Source organism: Sinohyriopsis cumingii, chromosome 17, assembly GCF_028554795.1.
Source record: "Sinohyriopsis cumingii isolate HCF-2022 chromosome 17, ASM2855479v2, whole genome shotgun sequence".
Classification (NCBI taxonomy): domain Eukaryota; kingdom Metazoa; phylum Mollusca; class Bivalvia; order Unionida; family Unionidae; genus Sinohyriopsis; species Sinohyriopsis cumingii.
In genome coordinates this window covers 88,300,425-88,323,158 of record NC_142977.1, presented here as the reverse complement: position 1 = coordinate 88,323,158, position 22,734 = coordinate 88,300,425, and the positions used below count along the sequence as shown (strand labels likewise).

Below are 22,734 nucleotides of genomic sequence, written 5' to 3'. Positions count from 1 at the left end.
ATCTACGTTGAAAGACAAGGATGCCTGAAAAGAGTGCTGGTTTACGGACCAACAGTGAGACGCAGCCTAAGGACAAGAAGAAGACCAATACGGTGCCCTTTATGTTAATGAATACATTAACATAAACCCAAAGGCCCTTTTCAGGGCCAGCCATATTTCTCGAAAAGAGATAGCCTTTCCATTGCCTACCCCTTTTTTAAATTTTTTTTTAAAAAAAAAAAAATCCCATGTTCAATTTCCCTTGACGCTATACAGTCCCACCCTGTTTAAATTCCCCTTGACGCTCAACAGTCCCACGATTTTTCTCCATGTTAATTTCCCTTGACGCTATATGTTCCCACGATTTTTCTCCATGTTAAATTTCCCTTGACGCTATATGTTCCCAAGGGTGTTTTTAATGCTAAGTCCCATTGACGCTATACTATCCCTATTCACTACTAGCATATGTCACAGATGTGTTGGTGTTACTGGTAAGCACATCTCCACAAAATAATGTGTAAAAGGGCGTGGATGACGGAAGGCATACCCAAATGTCATAAATATATTCCTGCGCTTGAAATCAGCTTCACATTGCCCAGCCGGTCTTTGAAGCCCTCGTATCTTTCCTTGCAGTTACAGGATGTGGTTATGCAGCTTTCTTTCCTGGACATAGCAAGAAAACTGCATGAAAAGTGTTGAACAAAGACAATAACCTCCTCATAAACGTTGGGGAAAGGAGTACTGATACATAAAACAATATCTGAGTCACCAGTAACGTGAACCTTTTCACCAATATCACTTGTACCCATCTTAAATTGGTAAACCAGTATCATAGGCCGGCATCTAGAAAAATCTGTTTCCTGACTGATAATTCAGTGATTCATTCACATAACAGATTCCGTCCTTTGACTGAGATAAAAGATTATGTATATAATTGTTTAAACTTCAATAAACAATAATATTTATCGAGACATTTGTCACCAACACGTACAAAGGATCACCTATATTTTAACCTCTTTCGTGGTTAAATATAATATTCATGATGATGTTGATGATGATGATGATGATGATATATATATATATATATATATATATATATATATATATATATATATATATATATATATATATATATATATATATATATATATCATCCTAAAACATGATAATAATATACCCATACAGTTCTCTCCTATGAGTATGTATGTATGTATGTATGTATGCACTAAAAGTAAACATTCGCTTGATTGTTTGTAATAGTTCAATGGCCATTTTATTCTCTTTTGTTTTGAAGTTTCTTTTCGTTGTAAAGCACTTTGAGATTATTTTTTTAATTCCATCAATAATTCTATCAATAAAAAGTATTTTTTTAAAAATATTGTATTTCTTTATATACGTAAATTGAGGGTTTGGGGTGATTCGATGGTTTAGGGTGGTTTGGAGTGGTTTGCGTTGTTTCGAAGTTCTGGAGTCATTTTAGACCGCAAGTTGTTCTCCACCCCTTTCTTTTGTTTTTGTTTGACTGGCGGCCAGTCAAACAAAAAATAAAAAGGTAGAGAACAACTTGCTGGTCTAGAATCGTTTGGGATTGCTTGTGTATTTCGTTGAACCGGTATGAAGGTTGAGTGATACATTTTACTTTGGATGTTGATTTTCCTATGTATATGAGATTTAAAAAAAATAATGGAACGATCTGAATTCTCGTGTAGTGAATGCGAACACAGTTAAGCTCTTTTTCAAAGTTATATTAATTATATTGCAACAACTATCCTTTAAGGCACTCGCCGTACCAAATGTAGATACCGATGCAACGACACAGAACGTTTGAGTGCTATATTCTGTCTACATTTTATTTACTTCTAATAATCTTGTCGCTTTTTCTTTCTTCGTTCGTCTCTGTTAAACCTCTTTGCTAATATTTTTGTTTCTTTCCGCGTAATATAATGCGTATAATGTTTGTAAGTTTTTATTTTTATTTTTACTATGATCGCCACTTTTCGGCTCTTTGTCAAACTCTGTTGTCGATTGTAGCTTCTGTTTATGGCTTTAGGCAAGGCCTGTAATGGCGGAGCGGTGAATTTTCCTTTGAATAGACTTTACCTATCTTGCACTTACCAAAGATTATGTTTGGGTTAGTTTAAATTGTCTCAGTTGGAAGAGGATCATCATACCAATATATAAGGTGCAAAATATATGCAAGGAAGTTAGAAGGTACAATGTGTCTGGATCACTGGCTGTTGTTTATGTGTTTTTCGGGGTGGGTGGGTGGTGGTACTATTTCATATAAATTCTCATTTCGCCTGGTTTCACTTGGCACAGTTAATTTTACCTACAGTTTTCCAACTCCATTGTTCCATTAGGCTGCAGTGTTTTGATGCTCAGAAAACATTTAACACTCCACTTCTTAAATGCAATATGCCCTAAAGCCTGGGATTGAGTCTAACGCATTTGAGCAGTTACCTCCTTCGCCTTTACAGAAATATACTTTATTTTGATTGATGCACATCAGTTTATTTAAAAAATAGGTTCTTTTATTAAACTGTGCAGAAAACATTTGAATGACACTTTCTTTCCTACTCATCTAGGCATGCTTACAATCAAGTGATTCGTTTGTCGGAAAGTTCTGTGTTACATGTTTTTTTTTTTAATGTACTTCCAATAAATTAACCACAAATTGCACTGTGTGCATGTGATTCATTGGAAAATTATATGGTAGATCAATATCAGTGTCACATAAACATCATGGTTTATCTGGAAAATCACAGAAAGAAACTTGCGCACTCCAAAAGCTTTTTACAAGTTTTATCATAAATTTGATTTTGGGAGAATCATGATAATATATGAAAATACATTATTTGTGAGCCAGAAATATTTGATTTGGGTGGGAAATTTGTCTTTAAAAATTAATTTACATTGGCATGCATAACATCTGTCTCTTGAATGATTTTGGGAGAATCATGATAATATGTGAAAATACAGTAGTCCCCCTCTTATAAAGCCACCCCTAATGCAGCAGGGAAGTGGCCTTATAATGCGGGTGGCCTTTCTAGAGGGGGATGACAAATGTGAATAGTAAATACATATGAAAAAAGTCACAAATACATTTAATTTTAAATATTTAATATTTTAATTAAAAAATCACATGCATGATGTGAAATAAATGTAAAACAAACTTTGTCATCATTTGCAAAAGAATGCTATGAATAACCATTGATAGTTTTAAAACTGTCTTTATAATTATGTTACAGTTCACATCACGTCACTTTGTTGGTAACAGTCCAAAAAACAAACCAGTCTCATCACATTAAAAATATCCTTGCTGTCATATCCCCTGCATATATCGTTTAGTCTTTTGTTCCAATCTTCGACAACTTCATTATTAACATCAGCTGATTCACCGCTAATGACAGAACACTTGCTATTGTGTCGCACTTGAAATCTGTGCAACCATCCGTTGCTTGCGGTAAAGTCGTCATATCCCACTTCAACTGGCAAAATTTTTGCTTTTTCTTGTCTTTCAAATCAGGATACAAACGTCTCCTGGCTCAAACAATCTTCCTTTCTCCGTCCATTTCACCTTTCCACTTCTGCAGAATTGTTTCATTATCTTTCACGATATTGTTTATCTGAGTCTTCCCGACGTTAGTTTTCTGCAAGGATCCTCGAGGACCCCCCCCCCCCCCCGTCAGTTGAATTACTTTCACGTTCTCCTCTAAACTGAGAATTTTTATTTTCCTCGATGACATGTTGATCTTTTTGCAGTAAGTTATTCATGTTGGCAACTACAATACTGATAAAACAATTTTGTATGCTTCTAAACAAATTGCCGTGTGTTTTTAAAGGAAGTGATCTTGTCACGTGATTCGTTAGTCTCGGTCTGGTACCCTATTGTTTTTATACATTTCTTGAAATTAAACGGCTTCGATATGTACCATTAACATCACGCAGATTTGACCTCGCGGCCGCTAGGATTCGTAATTTTGACAATTATTGTCAGTAGTAATAGCCACTGATTACCAAAGTCAACAAGCTTAACATCTTACTAAGGGAAGCCATAAAGGCTATTAAACCATTTTCCTGCTGACTTTGGTATTGTACATCGATACTGCCACTTCTCAGCTGTTACTACTGTTCGATAATTGTATTCTTAACAATTATCAGAGTGACTAAACCGGACATCTTATGATAACACAGCAATAAGGCTAATTGGATTACATGTACGTACCCTTTTGTATGGATTAAAATTTGAGTCTTTCTCGGTTTTTATTTGGCTTCTCGTGAGGCGTAAATGATATAATATTAACCTTAGTGGTAAATGTACTTTACTCAACACTTCTTTCAGTAACGAAAACCTGACATCGGGAAACAGAAATCGGATTACTTAACACACGTTATGAATACAATACTGGTTCTGGATACATATTCAAATAAAATTCGGCCGCTTGTGAGGGGTAAATTTTATGATTTTGTACTAATATGCTGGCTGCTGGTCGCGTTAGGCGGGTGGCCTTTCGCGAGGGGTACTTTTGAACACAAACTCGTCGGTGCCAACGGATTCTGGCCGTAAGGAGCGGGTGGCCGCTGGTCAGGGGGGCCGTTCAAGAGGGGGACTACTGTACATTATTTGTGAGCCAGAAATATTTGATTTCAGTGGTAAATTTGTCTTTAATAATTAATTTACATGGGCATGCATAACATCTGCCTTGTGAATGTTGTTTCCAGGGAGCCTCACTGGTATGTACCCCTATATACATACGAATAAACAAAAGTGCAATATTGGTACAATTGTGTAAATATTGGTTAATTTCTTTATAATATTTTGAGTTTTTAATTTTTTTCATTGAAAATAATCAAAAGAGGTTTTAATCATCAGATGCATACATATCTGTTTGAATTGCACAGCAGAATTAGAATTAATTTTCAAAAATTGATAATTTTATGAAACGTGCTCTTTTGAGAAAAGTATGCAATCGTTGTATGCAAATGGAAACTATCACATTAAATAAGGTTCATTGCCAAAATTTTTGATAGTTTAAAGCTTTAATGCAATGGAAACAAAGTACACAGTGGAAATTATTTAATTTATTAGAAAATGTTTTGTTTAATTAAGCAATGTTAACAATGATTTCATCTTCAGGTGCATATTTTAAGCATTTTGCAGAATATAGAACATAATCATGAATGAAGGTTCATAATTGACTTACTTAAATAGAATGCTACTTTCAACATTCAGTTTAATTGTAATTTGTTTTTTGTTTTTATATGTTTGTATTGTTATTGTTGTTGATTTGCCAAGGAATTGTGTGTTCACTATTTATTTCTTCTACATTTTTAAAAAAGAAATTAATATGTGAGTATCTGCACAGGTTATATACATGCCATTTGATATATGATTATATCCATTGTGCAGGGATGGACATGGGTTTTAAAAATTGTCGCCAAAAGAATTTCCAACCTCAATATTTTGTCGCCAATTTTCAAAAACTGTTGCCATTTTAATAATACAGTACTATTCGTTTATCTCATCATCCTCAGGACCAAGGTAACATCGTCGACATAATAAGCAGATGTTTAGATAAGTGGTGGGAGGGGGCTGAAAATAAATTGAAAATTTTGCATACAAGTGAAATTTTAAGAGATGACCTGTCATCAGTGACTAGGATTTATGCAGAGAAAAAAATGGAAAGTTTGATTAAATGAAGACAGTTAGTCTCAAATACACTTGTATATTGACAGCTTACATTTGTGTAGTATGCTCCACAATGTGTTAAATAATATAAATGCATATGAAAAATCCATGAATTCGAATGTTAGAAAATTCATGTATATGTCAAATCCTGTTAGAAAATAACTACAACATATATTAAAAAAACGGTAGTCGTTATTTTATCTTCATCCCATTGTCAACAAACACATTTCACGAAACAATTCATTCTATTTATTATCCAAGTAGCACATGGCTGTATAGTTGTTTATATGCTACATGTACATGACCTTAAATTGGCCTAGATTTTGGTTAGCCAGAGACAACTACCATGACGCTATTCACAGGGAAATGAATGATGCTATTCACAGAGAAATGAAAACTTGTGAACAAATTAAAAAGTTTTAACATTCTTGCGAGATGTCCCACCTTCATTTAACTAGACAGCCAGATATCTATTGTTCAAAATATTGGAACTTTAATATGGGTTTAAATCAACATTGTTAGCGATCGTAATCATGAACTTTTTTGTTGCAAGCAGGAAACTTTCACAGCACAATAAATATGTTCAATCACTATGAAAAATGAAACAATGATTATATTTAAGCTTGTTGCTGACTTTCTTTGATCAAGGGTCTTTGGCTTGCTTTGATTAAGGTTCATATGCTATTGAAGGTGCCACTAAAGGCAGTATTTAAAGGACTAAACAAAGGCCTGTTTGTTATTGCTGCAGCAACATCAAATAATTGTAAATCATTGACAGACAGAATTTTTTATCATTTGCTTATTATATATACAGAACGATTGATGATTCAGTTGTAATCAGTTATCTTTGAAATTTCAGCAAAACTATTGCTTGTGGTACATTTTTCAAAAAAGGAAAAAAATCTGCCATCATCTGATAGATTGTAGTCATTCCTGCTCCCACTTTCAGAGATGGTCTCAGGTAGCATGACTATTTGGGTTATATTACAGCACTAAGGCCAGACATCAGCATAAGTGGAGTATGAAATAACAATGCCTTGTTAGGGTGGTTTGGCAATATGAACAAATAATTTGTTTGTGTTAACAATAGATTGTGGAGCAATTGATATCCAAGTTTGTGGCTTCCTGTCATGGTGCCTTTAAATTTCTCAACTACAAACCCAAGACTATATACAGTTTTTAAATTACAAAAAATGTTGCTGCCAAAAAGATTGCCAGATGGTGTACTTCGTCACCAATAAAGGACAAAATCTTAATTTGCAACATTGGCAAAGCCCAGAGTGATCTCTGCATTGTGCCTAAGAATTATCCATTAATTACTTGATTGCACATTATATAGTGTGTCTGATTGGAAAGTTTGCAAGAAATATAATTTCATTCACTTCATTGTTTTGCAATCAGTGAATGCCAACCAGTGGCAGTCCCTACCAGAAATAATTCTAGCACAACCTTCATACACTAAAGAGCTCAGAAAGAATGGGCAGAAAATGAAGTTACTGAAAGGGTCTATAGCTTCATCCAGATGTATTCTGGAATGTTCAATGAGTATTTTTGAGTAGGTGTAATACCATGTAGTTGAACTGTCACTTAGGTCATATCTGAAGTTGACTGAACAGATTGAAAATGCACACTCCTTGAAATACAAAGGAATTAATGCAATATGAGAACATGAGGAATAACTGTAATCTATAAATATCCAAGTGAACAGGACAGTGATGTCGAGGGATTATCATTAGCCACACTTTTAACTTATCCCAAGAATTTGTAGGGCTGCAGAAATCCTTTGTCAGAGCCGGAAATTTGTTTTTACAGATGAGTACCTTTTTTAGGGTTATTGTACATGGCAAGTTAATTGATCCTGTTTCTTGAAAGGGAAGTAGATCCTGTTTTGTGTGGACTGTGATTATACTTACCAATGAGTATCATATGAGTGCATTCTATGTTATTTATGTAGCCTATGTTGAAATTAATCAATTATGATTGATACCAACCACAGTTTCTATGGTTACAACCAGTGGAAGCAGACAGTACTTGTTTAGGCTATATCTTTTGATGGTTACATCACAGTATATTTCATTGGCTGGAAGATAGGGAGGAATACATCATTTCAACCAATTTCTGGACTCTTTGTAACCTTTATGAGCAAGTATTATGCATTTTCACAATACATTTTCCCGGGAATGTGTTCTGGATGGATTGTTTTCTTAGCTATGGTTGAATGGCAAAAAGTTGAATGAAAAGTCAACAAAATGTGCTAATACTAAAATTGACTATGACAATAATTACAATGAAAAAAGGAAGCACAAGTTCAAAGGTTCTTGCTTGCATGAGTTTTCTTGGCTTGAGGCCAATTGAAAAATTACATCTTGCAAGATATATAAGAGATAGCCCTCAGTTGCAGACAAAAGCAGTGGATTGTTTGCAGGACAAGTTATCACAGGGAAAGACTGGTAACACATAAAAAAAGTGCAAATCACAACATGTATCAGTTAAAGTTTGATGGTGAAAAGGCCAGATCTGATAATAAAAAAAGTTGTGGGTGATTTAGACAGAGTGATCAGTAAATACAATGTGAACCAAATCTAGCAATACAATAAGCTTTTTAAAACAGCAGCATGTTATTGCAAAGCAGAAAAAAACATTTTCAGACTGAATTTCTTTGTGAGTTGCAAATAAAAAAATGTGGAATTGAACTTGGAACTCATCACATTAATAGAACTGCATGTACAAATTTCATCTGATGTCCTACTGAAAAATGTAAAGTATCTAGAAGGAAATCCATATCCATTTTTGTGGATGCCAGTACTGATTCAGCAGTAGACCATGACCTTAAAAGTCCATTTACAGTGCTTGCTATTGTTGAACATCTTGAATGATCAGATTCTGACAAATTTGGCTGCATTTAAGAATGGACTTTTTTTATCTTGACCTACATCTTGATAGCACATAACTGTAATGGTCCTCACCTTGTTTGTGTCAACATGGATGGTGGTAATGGAAACATGGGAGCAAAGAACAATGTTTCTAAAGGGCTTTGAGATGCTGTTGATAATCCTGTCATCTTAATATACTGAGTGGTAGTTAAATTGATTAGAACTTGGTGTTCTGAATGCAGCCAAAAAAATTCCCTTATCTTGAAGCAGTTTGAACACTAAAGATTATACAGATATTCTTCCTTTAGACCTAAATGGCATGCAAATAAGCAGAAGAAAAAGTCACAGGAAAAAAGATACAATCATGTTTTTGTTAGATAACATTGTTCAAAACTTAGTGGTAAAGGATTGATAAGCAAATGAAACTAGTGGGTATTTATGTAAATTAGCATGAGGCACATATAAATGCTAAATAAGTGTGCTGACACACTGTGGCAATTTTGCAGGTACAAGACTTGCAGAAAATAAAGTGTTATGAACTGAACATGACCTCTCTCGATTTTTCAGGGACTTACAAGTTTTATAAAGTTAGCTTGCCCTGTGTAAGCATGCTGGAAAATTGAGCTTACCCTCAGAAAATTTGAGCTTGCCCCAAACGTAATATTTCAGCATGAATAAAACAATGAGATTTAATAAAATGTATATTTAAATAAATTGTATTCGTTTTATTTAAACTTTTGTTTTCATTTGATCTTTGTTTGCTCATTTAAAACATGTACAGATAACTGAAGTTATCAAAAAATATAGATGTAAATAATACATATAGATCTATATATAGGTGGATTAGAAAGATGTAGAATGCAGATTTAAATAGAATAGCATAGAAGTAGAAATGGACATGTATCTTGACAGATAAATGGATAGGTAGAAAATAGTTTGGAAATAGGGAGATTTTTAAGAGAGAAAGATAGAGCTCGCCTGTTTGCAATGATTTGTTTATACATGTACTCAACAACTAAAGGATTTTTGAACAGTCTATTTACTTATCATCAAGTCTCCTTGAAACTGGCAGCATACCTTGAAGTATCTAAAATCCAATCATAGGGAGTGATTTCAAAACACTTACATTCATACCTAGAAGTATCTAAAATCCAATCATAGGGAGTGATTTCAGAACACTTACATTCATACCTAGAAGTATCTAAAATCCAATCTAAAATCCAATCATAGGGAGTGATTTCAGAACACTTACTTTCATACCTAGAAGTATCTAAAATCCAATCATAGGGAGTGATTTCAGAACACTTACATTCATACCTAGAAGTATCTAAAATCCAATCATAGGGAGTGATTTCAGAACACTTACTTTTTGTTCATTTAATTCTTTGCTAAGTAGTAAATATGTGTTAATCTTCTGCAATTATCATGTAAACAAAAGATCATAAACACCATTTGTGGGCGTTACATTTTTGTAACATCATTAATGTTTTGAATGAAATACTCCTGGTGGATAATCAGTAGAGATGAGTGCATTTTACATGTACGTGTATTTTCAAACACACATGTCAAAGAAATCTCAAGTTGAATTATTAACTATTAACATCTTGCAATAAAATGGGTGACATATATCAAAATAGTCATTGAAAGTAGATTGTTTTGAGTCAACAGTCTGACAAACCAGCTGAGGCTAACTTGGGAACTTTCATTTTTGGATCAATTAGGACTCATTTTCAGGACTGATACTTTAACTTTTTAGGAAGGAATCCTGGAAAGCAGAATCCTATGGATAACCCTGTTCTAAATATTATGGTTGATTAAAATTTATAATCTACACGTACATCAAGGAAATTTCAAATTGGAAGCTATAAACAATACCTCCGGCACTAAAAATTTGTATTGTAAGCTGTGAGGTGTTATCTGACCATTAGTTATGCATCCTAATGACCCATCATCAGGTAGTGGGATGTTTCATGTAAAGTTGACTCCACCCACCTACCAGTTGTTAGTATCAGTCATTGTTTAAAATTCAAAAAGATTGCTGACCAATTTTAAGCATTGTTCTGTGTGTAGCATCTATTATTTAAACATGGCAAATAATTTAAAAAAACTCTCAAATATCGAAAACTCCTTAACATTACCATCATAACTTTCTTTTGTCCTCTTGATCATCCATAAGAAATGCATTTCTTATTTTGTTTTAGTTGTACGCACCATGTCAGATGGAAGTAGTCCCAATGAATTAGAGAGCAGTCGTGGTCCAAGTATATCAGTGGTCCAAGTTTCAATACCCAACCAGCCAGTTCAAATGCAGTCCGTTATACAATCACATGCTCAGCCTTCTGTAATTCATGCAACAAGGCAAACTGTTCCCACTATACAAGTCGTGAGGGTACGTGTCTTAATGTAACCATGGAGACTGAGAGATAGTGGGAGAGAGCATAGTTAATTTCAGTTCTATACTTCTGCACAGTGTTTATTTTTTTCTTTCCTTTTCAGAAGTCTTAATTTTCAAGAATACATCTGGAAAAGGAACTAAAAAGTTGTAACTTCTTAAATTCTATATTTCTGCCTAATAGTGTTTTTTAAAAAAAATTATTTCTAGTCGCCAGTACAACTGTAGTTTCATCTGTTTTTACATATGTGTAAATGGGTAGGATATAATATATTTTGGGGCATGACATTGTCATCATCAGTAAGGATTAAAAGTTTCTATTTTAAGTTTTTGAAAGTCATGTATCTTAATACCTCTCATAGGAAAATATATAATGTTTTATGTAAGTTGGTATTGTCTTAGGTCGCACCTGTTGAAGATGACCTGTCAGATGACTCAGATGGAAAGAAAAGAAGAGAAATTTTGTCCAGAAGGCCTTCATACAGGTATTTACATGCAGGCATCATATGATTGAAACATATATACATACTCGAAAGTTGAGTCCAACTGCACACAACATATACATTTATTTGATGCCACATATTGAACAGGCAGATTACAGTCTTATGTTAATTCTACACCTAACAGACTGCAGATCAGAGTCTGTTTATTCTACACCTAACAGACTGCAGATCAGAGTCTATGTTTATCCTACACCTAACAGACTGCAGATCAGAGTCTATGTTGATTCTATACCTAACAGACTGCAGATCAGAGTCGAAGACTACAGATCAGAGTATGTTTACTCTACACCTAACAGACTGCAGATCAGAGTCTATGTTTATTATACACCTAACAGACTGCAGATCCGAGTCTATGTTTATTATACACCTAACAGACTGCAGATCAGAGTCTACGTTTACACCTAACAGACTGCAGATCAGAGTCTATGTTTACTCTACACCTAACAGACTGCAGATCAGAGCCTATGATTACTCTACACCTAACAGACTGCAGATCAGAGTCTATGTTTATTATACACCTAACAGACTGCAGATCAGAGTCTATGTTTACTCTACACCTAACAGACTGCAGATCAGAGTCCATGTTTATTCTACATCTAACAGACTGCAGATCAGAGTCCATGTTTATTCTACACCTAACAGACTGCAGTCTGTTTACTCTACACCTAACAGACTGCTGATCAGAGTCAATGTTTATTCTACACCTAACAGACTGCAGTCTGTTTACTCTACACCTAACAGACTGCTGATCAGAGTCTATGTTTATTCTACACCTAACAGACTGCAGTCTGTTTACTCTACACCTAACAGACTGCTGATCAGAGTCTATGTTTATTCTACACCTAACAGACTGCAGTCTGTTTACTCTACACCTAACAGACTGCTGATCAGAGTCTATGTTTACTCTACACCTAGCAGACTGCAGATCAGAGTCCATGTTTATTCTACATCTAACAGACTGCAGATCAGAGTCCATGTTTATTCTACACCTAACAGACTGCAGTCTGTTTACTCTACACCTAACAGACTGCTGATCAGAGTCTATGTTTATTCTACACCTAACAGACTGCAGTCTGTTTACTCTACACCTAACAGACTGCTGATCAGAGTCTATGTTTATTCTACACCTAACAGACTGCAGTCTGTTTACTCTACACCTAACAGACTGCTGATCAGAGTCTATGTTTATTCTACACCTAGCAGACTGCAGATCAAAGTCTATGTTTACTCTACACCTATCAGACTGCATATTAGAGTCTATGTTTATTCTACACCTAACAGACTACAGAGAGCCACATCTGCCACTGCATTAAGCTGGTTGGAAGATGATAGGTAACATATATATATATATACTGGTTTTCATTTTCTGGAAACTGAAGTCTGTTCATTTTCTGAAATGATCATTATAATAATTTCACAATGATACTTAAATATAGTCACCAGTACATGTCAGTTACAATACATGTCAACTAACTGTGCGAAGGAAGAAAAATCTCTACTTTTTACTTAGTGTTTTGCAGTCATTAGTTAACTGTTCAAATTAATGCACTGTTTCAGTGACAAAATGTTGAAATTTGGAAACTATTTTAACCAAAGACAGCAAGCCACCATAGATAAAAATTGTGGTTACCTTTATACATGAATCCTCAAATTTCATTAAAACTTTGTTCAATAGAAATAAAATAATTTCACATTTTGTTTCATTTTTACAAACAGAATATCTTTTGGCTAATGCATTAAATAAAGACTCTGCCTTATTTGACCAAGAGAATTAACTCTTGAAAAGGTAACTGACTAAAAACAATTAATTGCATTAATTTTCTTAACATTAATTTCTAAGTAAAATTTTCAGTTTATTCTAATATGTTAAATATTTATGTAAGCATATTCATTATTATAGAAAATAAGTTTAAAAAGTATATGCTCAGTAACATGAGTATTTATGACATTATTTTGTGTGCCCTATCATATATCTCAGATTGACTTCTTAAGCAGCAGAGGGGGCAAATCGGACAATTGGCTGAATCGTCATTTGGTTTAATTGATACTTTCTGCACTCAGCGGATCCAGCGTCGTCAGCGCCTGGTAAAAAAAAAACGACGTCGTCGTCGGGGGGGGGCAAATCGAACGTCATTTAGTTTAATATACTTTTTGCATTTTCGATCCAGCGTCGTCAGCGTCCGGTAAACAAACGCGACGACCGCGTTGATGTCATCGCCCCCTCTGCTGCTAAGGGGCCATTTACAACTAACCGAATATTTGGTCAAGTCCGATACGATATCGTGTCCGGGGATCATGTAAATTTATCGTTACAAATCCATGTGGGGTCGACTGAGCATGACTAAAAAAGTTTCGAAAAACATTAAAGTCCATGTCACCGCCGCACCATGTCTGCCAAATATTTCGTAGCGTGTGTGTATCAACGCCGTTGAACACAGCAAGAATATTACAGTTATCTCTGATTACTTTTGGAATCTGAGTGTATCGTTGAGTGACATATATCACGTCAGTGTTTTTATGCCTGCCTCTGGAAAATATCCTAGCTGGGTTTTTTTGATTGTCTAACATAACATCATCGTACACGACTAGATTGTTAACGTCACCATCGATATCATCAATACCTGGTGCATCATTGATATCTGTAATAAACTCAATAACATTTGTTTCAGTGATCGCTGATGCATTCTCGTTAAAATCTTTCAACACCTCGTAGCATCGTTGATCATCTACGCTAGGGGCGATTAAATACAACTTATCCCACTTCATCCATCTCATTATTAAATTAAGTAACAATTGCGTCTTGCCGGATCCAGATGGTCCGATGATAATCATCCGGATCGAGTTTGGTAACGCTGCAACATGCTTAACTGGTTCTCTTGTTTTAGTCGCCGAAAAATCAATTATATTCATATCTCTATACATAAATTATGGATCTATATTGTGTGAAGTGTAGAGTGCGTACTGGCACAAATGATATGACAACCGTTACAACAAGAAATAACAGATCGGCACTTACTGGTAAGTGTGTACAATGCGGTATAAAGAAATTTAGATTTATTTCTATTAGACCCGGGGATGTTTTAAAAAAAAGCGAGGAGGTGATATTGCAGCCAAGTTATCAAAACTCCCCGGAACACCGTGGGCAAAGTATCCAGGAGAAAAGCACCTCCCAGGATATAGCTACTGTGGCCCCGGAACACGATTAGATATCAGACTCGATGATCAAAATCAGCCCAAACCCGGTGAGTATCCAATAAACGCTATCGATAAGGCGTGTCATGCTCATGATGTTGCTTATAAAAGTAGCGATCTGCAACAGCGTCATATCGCGGATGTAAAATTAATTCACGCGTTAAATGCTATTCCTGATAAATCATTCAAAGAAAAATTGGCTTCATGGTTGGTAAAATCGGCTATGAAAGGTAAATTAATGATGGGCGCTGGTAATTAATAACAACATGGAATCCATCTATTATTCTCCGAGAGGATACTGGAAGGGGAAGGCCGCAATTGGTAAGCTTGCAAGCGCTGCAAAAGTAACGAGGGCCACTGCGGCTAATTGGTTATCCAAACAGGCTATATGGCAAATTTATCTACCACCGCCTAAACAAATCAACTTTTCGCGCTTTGATGTCAGCGTACCTAATGAAGTTCATCAGGCTGATATACTATTTCTGCCGCATGACAACGGTTACAAATACGCGCTAACCGTAGTTGATGTTGCGAGTCGATACAAACAAGCGGAACCGTTAAAAACAAAGTCAGCAACTGAAGTAGCCGATGCGTTTGAGCGGATTTATCGAAGAGGTCCTCTGCGCTGGCCAAATCTATTACAAGTTGATCCTGGTAGTGAATTTCGCGGCGCTGTTTTATCAACGCTGAAACATCATAGCGTCGCGATACGACGAGGTCATACTGCGCTACATTGTGATCAGGCAATTGTTGAACGATTCAATCGGACTGTTGCTGAACGGTTATTTGGATATCAGTACACAAAAGCATTCATCCAAGAAAAACGATCTCGTGAATGGGTCAAAAGGTTGCCAGGCGTAATTGCAGCGTTAAATAACGAGATTACCCGAGCAATCAACATGAAGCCCAGCGACGCGATTAAAAAAAGTATATATCCGGAAGATCAAAAATAAATAGCGTTTCCAAGCCGATTCTCGGCGATGTCACTGTTAGATATCTATATGAACCAGGAGAGCTTGAAGGCGGTAAAAAAAGAGCTACTGATCCCATCTGGAGTGTTACCACACATAACATATCAACGATAACACGATCAACTGATAGACCACCGATCTATAGACTGGATTCAACTGCCCCACAGCGGGGGTTTACACGCGAGCAACTACAAGTGATACCTGACGATACTCAATTACCCCCGCGTGGTCTTAACTAGCGCCATTGCGTCTATTGCACTCAAGACAGGTCAACCTCACATTGTTTTTGACATGACCGAGACTGTTATCGATCCTGTCCACGGTAAATTGGCGAGCGTCTTTATCCGAATAACGCCAACGCATTATGCAATTACAACTCGCGCAGTGATTATTCTGTTGCTGTCGTAACGCAATTATTAATTCGGCATCAATATCAAAACGCTGCTGTTTTTTTTAATCCTGTTGGCGGTAACCCGAGAGTTTTCTATCAATGACGCTTGCATCGATGATGTCGTTGTCGGTGACTTTGTCACCGGCTTCGTCAATAACAATTCTTCGAAGCTGATTTATCCTCCGTACTCTGGACACTGCAAGATAGACTAGATTTGACCATTCGATGCGATTATCAACTATCCAAACAATTGTATCCGTGATAGTCAATCCCTGCGAGGAATGTATTGTTGTTGCATATTCTAGCGTCCACGGGGATTTATTAGCACGTAGCGTGTCCTCGACGACGCTGATATCAACGAGCACGATATCATTCAGCACAAGAATTTGTTTTTTTGTCCCTGACGCTGTCGGGCCTGGAATTTCAACTTCAGTGTTCTGCCGCCGTGTATCCGCGGGTCTATAACATAACGGCACTGGGCGCGTTGGAAACTTTTCCTTATGCAACGTAAACAACTTTTGCTGAAGTGTGTCTCTGACTATCTTTCTACTCGCTACAATCAAATAGTTTGGTCTCCATGTTTCCCAGAATTCATTTAACGGCGTTTCCGGAATCACCTCGCGGACTATTTCACATTGAACTCTATCCAGCTGTAATCTGATTAATTTCTTAACCTCGCGCAGTTGTTCATCAAGTGCTCGGTAATCAGTATCGGTTTCTTCATAATAGTCCACAAAACCCTTTAACCAATCATGTGGACCCTCGCCGACAAATGGTGGTGGTTGGCCATGATCTCCGCACATTATCACCGCTGTATTCGCGCGCAGTAACCACTCAAGAAACATTTGTAAAACATCTAACGAAACAGTACATATCTCATCCCAGATGATAACCTCAGGAATAAATTTTTCACCCATTCGATCAGGAGTCCACTCACCGCCGCTGTATCGAAAAAAGCTGTGATAAGTAACGGCGTCAACATTTCGTTGTTTTATCTCTCGCGCTAGTCTATGGGTTGGTGTAAGCACGATTATACTTGCCCGCGTTCGAAATAATTCAATTGCCCGAGTCGTCTTTCCTGACCCGCCACAGCCGCTTAAATAAACTGTTTTGTATCTACAAATTGGATCAGAACACGGTGGTGCATTAGACCATTCTGATAGATTATCACCGCGTAAGTAGTTGTTCTCAACGGTGACATCTGCTGACGGGGAATAATCGCGTCGTATTTCATTTTTAATTCTCCATGTACCCCAACTCTCGTCCGGACTAGTAAACTCGGCTATGTTTCCCTTATACTTTACGTCAATATAAAATGAATCAATCGCAACTGCGGTGTCGGGAAATCTATTTAACATTGAAAATAAATTTATGCAAGCATAACCCAGCATAGATGCCCTCAAATGCGGGTATGCTGGGCTGTCTCCATCGCTGTAAGTAATAACTGTACCCAACCTTGTTCCATTGGACAAGAAAACTGTTTTGCAGTTCACGTATCTATTTTTCGCCACTGCGTCCTTGATTACGAAATCATATTCTGCGTCATCTATAATCAGCCGTGAGCAATATCGTTTGTAGTCACAGTTTTTTCCACCTTGTGTGAACTTAACAATTATTCTTCTACCGAGATCTTTTGCCTCGCGGTTTCGTTGGTTGAATATCTTTTTGGACCATTCGACGATATATTCCTCGTCGGCATCAATGTGTTTTCTGGACTCGTCAATTATGCTATCTAGATGCTCCGGTTCTGGTAACCAGACTTCAGTCTGCGCCCGGTATGATATAATCGCGTCACTGACAATCAACGAAACTAGCATTTTACAATCAATCATATAACGTAGCAGCGCTATTGGCAGCCACTTCTTTTCAGTCATGTGTCTACCGATCCAAATATAGCAACAGCGATGAAGTCCTGCCGCGAATTCAAATGATACTATGCGAGCGAATCTGGTTAAATCAAAATCAGGCAGTGGTCCATTAATAGCAACACGAGTCATTTCATGTCTGGGGTGTCCAAATCGTTTAAAGTACTCAGCGGCGGATCCATACCCGAGAAAACTCGCTGGATAACAGGCAACCATATCAACGGAAATCATAGCGTCGCGGTTGTATCTAGTGTTCCATAGTCCACCATGATAGTATTCCAAACAACTGGATTGTACATCCAGTAGAAATTCCTTGCGTGTTGGTCTCCACGCATTTTTCCTTGCTGCAACATGAGCCGCAACCGATGGAATTGTAAAACAATTTGTTAGCAGTTGTTCATTATGCTCTCCAAATTCCATGGCGGTTTTTTCATCTTGTTGTGAAACGCTTCAGTGCGATATAATTCACCGTTTGGTCTTACAAACTGATCAAAGGTATCCGCATCGTTTTCAGCGCTGCGAAGTAACCACACTGATACAGGGTCGTTTTTACACAAGTAGGCAATAGCATCAAATAGTTTCCTCTCCGCGAGAAAACCATCCTTGGAGAATTGTTCTCCCAGGAATTCTTCAGGTATATACTTTACTGTTCTATCCCATGGAAATATTGTGACCGCAGGCGTCCATGCGTGTTCGTTATGATCAATAATTTTGATTGGGGCTCCCTTTGATCTATACTTTGATTCGTATAATACTTCACCGGTTATCGTTGTAACGGTTATTGGAAATCTCAACGACGTTTCTAATCTCGCTATGTCGCTGATGGTTGCTCCTCGCTCGCGCACTGTCTCCCCCCATTGGTTGATTTTGCTACGTCGTAAATCAGTCAGTTTATTTCCTCGACATGCATTTGTAAAATGCTCTATTACTCGTTCTGCTACACAATTTATCCCCGTTGACTGTTTCATCGGCGCTAGTTTTCCGATATCAGGTTTCTTATTTAATGGGTATATTCCATAAACAACTGCTGTTTCAGGATATGCTCGTTCATAGTATGGTTTGTCAATTCCGGTTAATAGCCCTGGCTTGGAGTCGCGGCTAACAATGACTGTTTTCTTGTCGCTGAGAACTGGTTCAAATTTATCACGTATGATCCAATTTCCTGATTCCACCCGGACAATGAATTTTACTCTGAAAAAATACTTTTTACCGTCAAGGTGTGATATTATCGTTGCTGCGCGTTTGTCGTTCATGGTAGCATCAACAACGCCATCAATTCAAAATGTTGACCAACTATGAGATGCACCATCACGCTTGAATTCATTGATACAATCACGGATTTTATTTAACAGGGTTTTATCGTTTATTAACGCTTTTGGTGCGTCCTTGAGGGCTCTATCGAGATTGAACTTAATATTTTTCCAGGGCTTAATTGCTGCTAATTTCTTGAACTCCTCCTCCATATAATTAAAACAAGTATATAAATGAAAGAATATAGTATAATGAATCACTGCAAATGGTTGATGATTGGGTCGACAACCCCATGCAATAAATCATGCAGAGGTGAATTCTGCGGGTATCATTTACAAAGCGTTCGTAATGGTTCTCTTGGCCCCCTTCCGTGCTTGGTTTGCCATGTTGGTGTAAGAGGAAAATCGCAGTTGTGTATCAATTGTGGAGGAAAGCGATGCAGAGAGTTAAAACGTTATTATGATAAACGAATAAAAAACTCCACCGTTAACTCCAACAACGATAAAATCATCAAAACTCCTCAGGACTACATTGAAAGGTTTATAATTAAACCAAATAATGAATTAGACAAGTAGTATTATTATACAAATGAACCAAGAGTTCAGACCTCACCCTGTGCTTGTTAATTATGAAGCATCTCGCGACGGCGTTGTTAGACATCGTAGACTAAAAAAACCAGTTGGATGGAAAAATAATCACGGATATTTGATATTTGGTGCTGGGAAAAAATCTATCTTGTTCACAGGGTGGTATATGAAACGTTTAAGGGGCCAATCGAGGATGGTTTCGTTATTGATCACATTGATTCTGATTGTCTAAATAATTCTCTTATAAACCTGCAATCCATTACTCAAAGTCAGAATAACAAAAAGGGTAAAACAGGGAAACACGCAAAAAAAGCAAAGAGTGTCAAATCGTTTGATACAATAACGCACGAAGAAAAAATATTTCACTCTATGAATGCGGCTGGTAGGTACTTCGATATTTGTAGTAAATCAGTTCGAGATGTTGCAGAGAATATAACTAAAACAGCGATCTCAAAAAAGACCGGACACAGAATTCGATTTTCATATATAACATCAAAGGGGAATAACTCGTGATGGTATATCACCGAGTGACGAAGTTACCGACAGTGTGAACGCTACAGTCTATTACAATTAATAAATTGTCTGTTTTAAAGAAAACTGATGGAATAAATTGTCTTTACAAACAACTGTAATATTCTGTTTTATGTTTCATCGAAGTATTTAGTGTTGTTTAAACGCTATTGATAGCGTTTTTTAAGTAATTTAACAAAATACAATAACACACCTTGTGACTGACGCGGTTGTATTAGTCACCTTATATATAAGCCGACTCGTTATAAGCCTGGGGCTTTCGAAAGCCAATTCAACCAATCAAAACTAACCCACGCTCTTGACCCGGGTGTGTGGTTGTCTTTTGTTCACAATCATGCAACCGGGTTAATTTAATTGGGTTGCTTTTGATTGGTTGAATTGACCGTAGAGTTCCGCCCCGCCGTTTTATGTCTGTGCCGTCTTGTGCCGTCCCATCATTAATTAAGTACATGTAGTGATGTCCCCCCAAGCATATCTTCTGGGCGGTCTACGATGACGTTTGTCACCCTAGGCCTCCCTCCCGGAGATGTATGTTTCGGGTCCCCTTGGGCTCAGATGGATGCGAAGGCACCCAAGGGGTTCCAAGATGTGTTGTTGATGGCTTGTCCTTAATTAAGTTAATTAAGTAACCTCTGGGTCTCTCTGACGTCATAGGGCGCCAGCGAGATTGCCAAATGGGTTATAATTCTCTAGGCAGTAAAGATGTTAACAGCACCTTTATGTGCCTAGAGTTCATTTTGTAAAACATTTTTTTATATTAGAAATAAGATGTTTATAAGAATATGAATATCGAAGACATCAATAATATATTAACCGAGATTTCAAAATTAAAAAATAAAGGAATTGAATTATCTGATAGTCTCAACAGCGAAAGAATATTATCCGATTATGAAATTATTAACGAACAATCGAAACGGGGGCGTTTTACCCTGGCCCGCGAGTATTCTTTTATAAAACGATTACAACATATGATTAATGAAAACCTGTACCTCAATGACGTAAATGCATTCATTGGGCTATTCACTGCCGTTGAAACAATACGAAAAAAACTTGGACGTGCCTATGAACGACGGCGGGAGATTTTTAGTAAGATTAAAAACATTAGAAAGATTATAGACGAAAACTCCGTGGAGCCCCCAATTTAATGGCATACCTGTTCACGTAGCGTACGGAAGTGAATTTTTACGTTGTATACATTTTTTTTTTCCCCGATAGGTCGCGTGGTACAATAGTCCTGTAATACTGAAATAGTAAGACGATTGCGTCTGACGCGACAGGTGTTCGGGTATATTCCTGCCACAGGATGACTCGGCGGGAAATTAGAAATTGCAGAGCAATTTGCAATAATGGTAGGTGAATCACTTACTACTCGGCTAGCCAGAGAGCGGCTAGCAGCGCTTAAAAAGTTCATACCGTTACGAGACAGGGTCCGAAAACAACTTCAAACGCGGCAACAACTACAAACTGATTTTGCTGTTGGAAGCGAACAACTCTTTGCCCCGGTAAAAAGCGCAACTGTGCCCGTCCTCGGTGCGCTTGAAAAGATAGCAGCTCAGACCGAACAAACAAAAAAGTCTCTGGAAACACTTCCTGCGGAAATAGCAGTCGCTACAACACACCAGCGGCGAAGACCACCACCACTCGCTATAATGGACCCACAAGAACCTTATGTTACAATGGCTGATGAAGAAGAACTAGGTGCTACTGCAAGAGCATCAGAAGAAGAAATACTGGAAGAAATACAAGAAATACCGGAAGAAATACAAGAACAAGAAGAGAGAGGTGGGAATATACCCCGTAATGTACTTACAAAGTCCGCAATAGATCAAATTAGAGCCTTCGACAGCGATGAAGAATTGATTAATTTTACTGCTACAAATTTTGCTAAGGATACACGAAAGAAATATATCAAAAGCGATCGCTGGGAAAATATAAAGTCGTTAAGGGATTGGACAAGAATAGTGTATTTAGCAAGTAAATATAAAAATGCACTACCACCGCGTGATGATAATTATGTAATATTCCACGAGAATGTTGAAAGTAAAAAACCAAAAAAAGGAAAAGGATACTCTGTTGGAAACTCTTCTGGTAAAAAATCCTACGGTTTTTTCAAACGCTAGTGTTACTTGTCCTGGTAATGTTCTCAGTGATATATCACGGCTGGAAGTACTAATCGGAGGAAAACGAGCCGGAAATAACTCTACGGAAATAATCAATGAGGCCGCTGATATTTGCAGGCGGTTATTTGCAGGCGGTATCATGGACATTAATGTATATCGAACGCTCATAGACGAACTCGTGGACGGTTATCACAGCGATTGACCAATCAATCACTGGTGATCAATCACTAATTGGAAAACTGGTGTTTTTATAATAAAGATGATCATACACTACAACCATGATAAACCAGTCAGCGTCTACGTGGTAAACTCACGATTGCCTGTATACCGCGCGTGGTACGGAGATGGTCTCGGTAGCACCATTGCGGGGTTATTTACAAGAATGGCTCC

General features: G+C 37.1%; 1 protein-coding gene across 2 annotated transcripts in view; it reads left to right on the top strand.

Annotated features, from left to right (window-relative positions):
* The first annotated feature begins 2,023 nt into the window (after positions 1–2,023).
* Positions 2,024–22,734, top strand: part of LOC149779386 (cyclic AMP-responsive element-binding protein 1-like) — a 67,099-nt gene continuing 46,388 nt past the window's right edge. The window contains exons 1-3 of one of the 2 annotated variants that reach the window (XM_089940032.1): positions 2,024–2,161; positions 10,743–10,930; positions 11,336–11,418. In XM_089940032.1, the coding sequence (XP_089796158.1) occupies positions 10,754–10,930; positions 11,336–11,418 (260 nt within the window). In that variant the 5' untranslated portion in view covers positions 2,024–2,161; positions 10,743–10,753. Of the gene's footprint in view, positions 2,191–10,742; positions 10,931–11,335; positions 11,419–22,734 lie in introns of both variants that reach the window. The other variant, XM_089940033.1, reaches the window with a different exon arrangement.